Source organism: Poromitra crassiceps, assembly GCF_964638095.1.
Source record: "Poromitra crassiceps genome assembly, chromosome: 22".
In the NCBI taxonomy this organism is placed as follows: domain Eukaryota; kingdom Metazoa; phylum Chordata; class Actinopteri; order Beryciformes; family Melamphaidae; genus Poromitra; species Poromitra crassiceps.
The window spans coordinates 2,902,577-2,909,740 of record NC_139647.1 but is presented as its reverse complement, the minus strand read 5'-3'; the positions used below and the strand labels follow the sequence as shown (position 1 = coordinate 2,909,740).

Sequence of the window (7,164 nt, the reverse complement as noted above, 5' to 3'; positions counted from 1 at the left end):
TCATCGGAGTTGAAGGCAAATGTTTACAGCCGTCCACCGCAGCAGTTCAATGTCAGCTTCTTGTTTCTAGTCGTGTATCCTCCATGTATTTCTCTCACTTATTTATTCATTCATTCACAGATACGGTTATTTGCATTTTAATACTCATTTCATGACATTTCAGCCTGGGGGAGAAGAAGCATTGTTCAATGTAATGTTATTGGTGCCAAACTTGAGCCTGAAAGAGATTTATAATAGACTTTGGAGCCTATATTTGAAATAAATCATAACATCTCCCATGTCTATTATTACCCGTTCTCTCCTATTCTTTTTGCCTTCATTCATCCATAACTCTGCCTGTTGCTCCCCGCTCCCTAAGCTGCTTTCCTCTGCTCCCCAACTCTGCCTGTTGCTCCCCGCTCCCTAAGCTGCTTTCCTCTGCTCCCCAACTCTGCCTGTTGCTCCCCGCTCCCTAAGCTGCTTTCCTCTGCTCCCCAACTCTGCCTGTTGCTCCCCGCTCCCTAAGCTGCTTTCCTCTGCTCCCCAACTCTGCCTGTTGCTCCCCGCTCCCTAAGCTGCTTTCCTCTGCTCCCCTGGAGCGACCCCTCCCCTCCCCTCCCCTCCCTCTGCCTACATTGTAGGTGGTTTCTCTTCCACATGCTCATTCCTATTTTCCTCTAATCCTCTTCTCCCCTTCTCCGCTGTCTGTTCTTCTGTCTATCAGCATCAGACCTGGGGTCAGTACTACCTATTCTCCTCTTCTCCCCTGTCTGTTCTTCTGTCTATCAGCGTCAGACCTGGGGTCAGTACCGCCGGAGGGATTGCTGGCCGGCCTGAGATTAAGCTAACTCAATTACGAGGTCTTGCCTTTCAATGTTTGTAGTCCTGCATTAGCTGTATCATTCTCTGGCGTCCACTTATTTTCATTCTTACCTTGTTCAGCTGTCTCTTGATCTGTTGTTGCACAGGGAGAGAGGGAACCCTCACAGGGAGAGAGGGAACCCTCACAGGGAGAGAGGGAACCCTCTTAGAAATTAATGATTTTGTACATACTGAAAAACACATATAAACACTGTGAATTTGAAAAGTAATGTATTTCTTTATTTCCAAAACATTTGGAAAAGCCCATAAATCATAGATTCACCGTGTTGTTTCCTCCCAATGTGAAAATTTTGGCTGATACCGATAACCGACATTACTAACATCGGCCAATACCGATATGATTGCCGATATATCATCCATATTAGAAATAAAATGTTCAGCTGTCTCTTGATCTGTTGTTGCACAGGGAGAGAGGGAACCCTCTTAGAAATTAATTGAGGAAATGAAGGTTTGTCCTTGTAGGGATTTGCTGACTTTCAGGAGTAAAGCTACTCCAGTGATGGAACTTAAATTAAACCTCCGTGTGGAGAAAGGCTTAACTTAGGAGTAATGGCACCAGTCAGCAGTAGTGCCCTTAACAATCACTCAAGTTCACTTAAAACAAATAGTATCTCAACTTGTTGAGCCACATAGTCCTCTGAAGTGCTGGATAAGCCAGTGCTGTCTGGAACTGCTCACCCAAAATATATCCCAACTAAAAATAGTTTTTGTTTTCCGATATCTGCCCGATGAAAAATAGCCCCGTCTCGTGCATTTACGGCAACGTTTATTCATGTGTACTGTCCCTGTTTATTCATGTGTACTGTCCCTGTTTATTCATGTGTACTGTCCCTGTTAAATATTCATTGCAGTGTTTCCGGCAGTAGCGGGACGACTAATTGCACAAAAGCACTACGGCAGCATTATTAGCTCAGGCTATGATAAACTACTGTACTCCTATACCGCTAAGTGTTGACCTTCCAATGGATTTGTAAACCCCTATTATGAACAATCTTCCTTTCATTAACCATAAGCAAAGCATGGCTAGCAAAGCCTGTGTGTGTTATGACAACAATAGATAGTGAGAAGGCCGACCAGGTCACAACTGGCTCTGAGCGTGCTGGTACAAGCTGGCGTGGATGTAAAATGAAGGGGCAACAAAAACTGTAGATATTCAGTTCAGATTAGTTTATTGTCATATTTAACTTCACGTTTGTCAATCTGTGTTTTTTTCCATGGTGCAGTCAGTCAGTCAGTCAGTCAGTCAGTCAGTCAGTCAACACTTAGTGAGATAATGCGCTTCTATAGGCCTCTATCCACCTTATTTCTAGCTGCCATGATGCCTATGGCTGCTTCTTCCAGTGTGATCCTCCCAGCCTTGTTGCTGACAGCTTGACACCCGTCTGTAATGTTTCAAAGCTGCAGGCGAACGGAGCAAATCACTAATCAGGTCCAGCTTGGCAAAAATCTCGTCGATAAATATCCCTTTAAGAGCGCAATGCATCATGTGTAATCGCCTACTGTGGCTAATGTTAGCGGCTAGCTAGCTATGTTACATGGCAGTAAAACGCCACTGAATGACCAAATTGACTATATTTATATTATATTATATTATTATTTTTAACGTGACTATATTTATAAAGTTTATAAGGTACTCCGGTTTCCGGTTTATAATTCAGGTACAGCCAAAGAGTATAACAAAGGAAATGGCAAGCTGCAACAAAGTCACGTTAAACCGGACCTTGTACCCATAATTATTTTACAGCGGGGCATTCAAAAATAAGATGGATAGAATCATTTTTTACTGTGAGATACAGGAATGAATTTAACCACATCACAGTGTTTCAGTGCATAGGATTGAACATGTGCCATGGGCCTGGACAGGATCTTTACTCGCTGTATTTGTCCCCCCACCAAAGGGGGGTCTATGGATCGGGCTCCGTCCGTACGTTTGTTAGTGAGTCACACTGTAATGTTTACTTTGTGCCGCTAGGGGGCAGCATTGACAATGAATGGGACTGACCCAATGGTGGATCTCCATCACTGGTGTGGTACTGTACAAACATGTTTACTATTCACTTTGACAAGGTTTGATTTATTTTACAAGGGCATGATTTGTACAAAGAGAGAATAACAAGATTTTAATGAAACAATTTTAATCAGATTATATTCGTAAATACGTCTACAGGCAATTATTATTATTATTATTATTAGGCAACTATTATTCAGACAAAACAGAAGGTGTAAAGTTGTATGATGTAATGTTGTGGAAGTAAAAGTAGAGTGGTCCCAAAAAGTAAAATCGATATGACAAAAATAGAGAAAACTAGTTTTGAGGTGAAGAAGGACACACCTTTTTTTGGTCTTTCCTTGAAAGGTGAGCATCCTTCTCACCTTGGAAAACTGCATTCTGTGCTCAAGAACAACTCTCCAGATTTAGCTGGTGCACGGCAAAAAGGACATTGATGGACAGAGATTTCATTTTTTGGTGGTATGAAAAGCTGAATGAACCAATGTATTAAAGGTCCCAATTCGTGCAGCTGTAACCTCTTAAAAACGTGTGTCTCTGGTCCATAAAACATGATTCTGGATTAATTTGTCGAAAATATAGCAACCCCGTTTGTTGTGACGGAGTTCTCACTTCCTCATCTCATCGCTTCCCAAGAATGGTCTGTTGTTATAATATATTCAGAACTAACAGTTCCCATTGGCCGCTGAGGGAGAGCCCGCCCCAGGCTCCCAGCGGCCAATCAGATTAGCGTCTGTGGACCAGCACGCTAGGTTGCGAGTTATCGTTAACTTAACGGTTACTACGCTAAAAAGGACATCTCAAAATGCCTAGACTTACCGAATGCACCTCTGCAGTTGCTGGATCACGTACAGTTGGCGTCGCTCCAGCTAGAAGTGTTAATTTTGTGGCTATAGACAAAATGGTGCAGGTAGCTTGTGTGAGAGAGACCCGCGCAGTATGCGTGAGGAAGCTCGTGACGTCCCAATTCCCCTCTGGGCAAACGAAGCGTTTGGGGGTGTGGCTTGGAGGAGACTGCAGGGGGAAGCTGGATAGGGACAAATCCAACTGTGGCAGTTCTGAGCTTGTGACCACTCATTACAGGGAGGGCTGACAGCAGTATATATGCATTTACAAGTAAAAACAGCTTTTGCACGGAAACAGCTTTTGCACGGAATGGGACCTTTAAAATCTCAGTGATGTGATGTAATTTTAGCCTATTAAACCTTATTATGGAAACAGTAGGATGATGGAAGCTCTAGTTAACCAACCCCTAGTCTCTCAAGCCAGTCTATCTCCAGACTGTCTGCTAGAACTAAATGAAGTGTGAGTTCACGCGACCGGCTGGTTTACCAAGCTAAAAAACTGCATGGAATTAGCATAAAGTGGGCATGTTGGGCAATTAAAAAAATTCCCCTCATGACTTTTACCCTGGGAATGCCGTTCCCCCATTTCCACCACTGAGTACTGTTTATTTGTATTGAAGTAGACCTAGTAAGTAACAATTTGAATATATACAGTATATACTTCGTTTTTTAGGCCTGTATGCGTTTTTCCATTATCAGTGCCCTGAGTCTGGTCAACATTAACATCCAATGAGGAGCCACTGTGATGTTGGTGTGTGATTGGAGGAGAGTGAATCCCATCTTCTGGTAGAGTGCAACACCGGCGGTCTTTGCAGTGCTGGTCTCCAGGGTCACACTGGAGAAGCCTCGCTCTCTGCAGAACTCCAGCACCGTCTGGACCAGCCGGGAGCCCAGGCCCCTCCCCCGGTACCACGACCAGACCGACATCCTGCACAGCTCCCCGCACCTTTCACAACGGTGGAATAACCAATGACATGAAATTACATGATGTCATTATGTCATCTGTAATAGATGATGTAATATTATGTCCCCCCCACAGACATGATCCCCTCCCTGCCCCATCATCTCACTTTAAAGGACTTTATATTTTGCACTTTATAATTTGGGATAGTTTTTTTGCATTGCTTTGTCTTCTGCTATTGATGTGACCACGCACGGCGCTGCATACTTGCACTAAGTCTAATTCCTCCTTTCTCATCTGATTACTTAACTCATTGAGTGCCAAGGACGTCTTTCGACGTCCAATTAAATAGTGACGTAGAGTGCCAAGGACGTCTTTCGACGTCCAATGCGTTTTTTGACGGTGGGACGTCGATCAAAGCCTTCTGCATCTCCTGTACAAATATTGTAGCTATTGGAGGTCTATAACCTATTTTACGGACTCATTAGGTGGCGACAGTGCTCTCCAGATTACAGAAAGGTCCCGAAAACAGCTGGAAAAAGCCGTGATCAAAGAGAAACCGATGCATGCTGCAGCCAGAGGCATATAGATTGCTCTGTCGGGAGCTGACGTTGGCTGCGAACAGAAGTCAATCCGCGCACACAACTGAGTCCCTCTGCCTCTGTCTGTCTGTCTGCATAGTTTATCCACACGATTAGCCGCCAGAAAGGCAGCACCCGACGCCGAAGGGCGAAACGTTTCCCTGCAGTCTCGTTTGGCATTTCCGTGTGCGCTGGGAACAAAAACGGAGGCACGGAGCGCTCCGAAAATAGAGTGGCTGTGTGTTAGTGTGGGGAGGCAGGAGTTTGCAGTTGAGGGGGGGAGAGGGGGGTGGGGCACGCAGGGCATCACACAACTACACCACGTCACTACATCAGAAAATATTATCTTCAGAGTCCGTGAATGTGCTTGAAATGCTTCATTTCACAAAAGGCGGAATATCTCAGCTAATAATTTGAAACGCCTGTATTTGCTCAAAACGACCTATCTTCTCCGGCTCATAACTAAAGAACGGAAAATGGTATCAATACACTTTTTTTTGCTGATGATACAATAGAGCCAGCTCGTTCTTTGTGCGTGTTCGGTGTTTACATAGTAATATCACACAATATTCTGTGGGCCTCGAGAAATCACTGAAAACGCTCTGAAAACTCTGGCACTGGGAGCGTCCGTTCTCCAAAAGTGGCTGGCACTCAATGAGTTAATGTTGGCTATTTTTTCTTGAGTTTTACTTCCGTATGTTTTGACTGAGGTATCGTACTTCACTACATTTTAAATCACATCAATTAGCCTACAGAGTACACATTCTATTGCTGTACACAAATTATAGAAATGGACCAGCTGTGGAGCCATGCACAGAGATTATAGCAATCTGGCTTTATTTATGTTGTAACTTCCCAATTTTGCATTATAAACAAAGAGTCAAGTTTGTCATCTCATATATCCTACTTTTAAAATTGCATGGAAAAGATCACATAACAGCATTTATTTTCTCTCTCGAAAAGGTTAACCCATAACTTACTTGGTACATACTTAGTAACTTAGTATCTTCTACACTACTTGATAACATTCTCGTACTCTTTCCACTACTGACCTTTGCTTCCCGTTCTGTTTGGCCACTATGGCCACCATACCCACGACCCGGGACTTCCCGTTGACCTGGGCTTCGGCCACCCAGAAGCAGTCGTCTGGTCTGGTCAGGTAGTTCCCTGGGATGTCCTGCATGTCTGTCTGGAGAGTGGCTCTGACATAGCGGACCAGCAGCTCATAGCAGCAGTAGTAGACCAGGCCCACCCAGGCTCCTACTAACACCAGGCCCACCAACACTGAGCCCAGGAAGTAGCCTGCAGTACAGAGACCCAGAGTGATGCAGAGGTAGAGAGGGCTGGTCATGGTGCTGAGAAAACCAATAGACTCCAGCATGCCATCTCTAAACAGGGTCAGCACTGCATCCTTGTCCGAGGGACGGTACCGACGAATCACCGGCTGCATGACCGCAAGGAACTGCAAAGCAAGCCAAAAAAAGAGAGTGAGCGAGAAAAAGAAAATAAAGGGTTAATAGCAGTGTTGGCAAGTTACTTTCAAAATGTAATATACTACATATTACTAGTTACTTTCATTTGAAAGTAATAAGTTACTTTACAATATTACTGTCTGTGTAGAGTAACTTGTTACTTATTACACTACCTTTGCATTACTTTCACCAAAAATAACTGCAGTAGCAGAATGAAATTGCCATCGCGGAAAATAATTTCAACCGTCTAAATGCTATCATTTTCCTTTGTTATTGTCATCTATAGTGGTTATTTGCATAAAAATTAGGAAATTATTGTATCTTTACTTAAATGTGTTTTGATTAAAAAAAATTTTTTTTTTAACTCAATTTGTAACTTGTGTTACTTGACAAAGTAACTGGTATAATATTACTGAAATCCTATTGTAATAAGTTATATTACTTAGTTTGTAATGAGTTACCCCCAACACTGGTTGATAGAGAGAGAGAGAGAGAG

At 43.4% G+C, this 7,164-nt stretch overlaps 1 protein-coding gene across 1 annotated transcript in view; it reads right to left on the bottom strand.

Moving 5' to 3' along the window:
- Nucleotides 1–6,646, bottom strand: part of LOC310796088 (putative N-acetyltransferase 8B) — a gene marked incomplete at both ends in the record, with an annotated part of 30,145 nt that extends 23,499 nt beyond the window's left edge. Inside the window, 2 exons of the mRNA XM_083658239.1 lie at nucleotides 4,439–4,660; nucleotides 6,249–6,646. Of these exons, the coding sequence (XP_083514365.1) occupies nucleotides 4,439–4,660; nucleotides 6,249–6,646 (620 nt within the window). The remainder of the gene's footprint in view (nucleotides 1–4,438; nucleotides 4,661–6,248) is intronic.
- Between the last annotated feature and the right edge of the window lie 518 nt (nucleotides 6,647–7,164).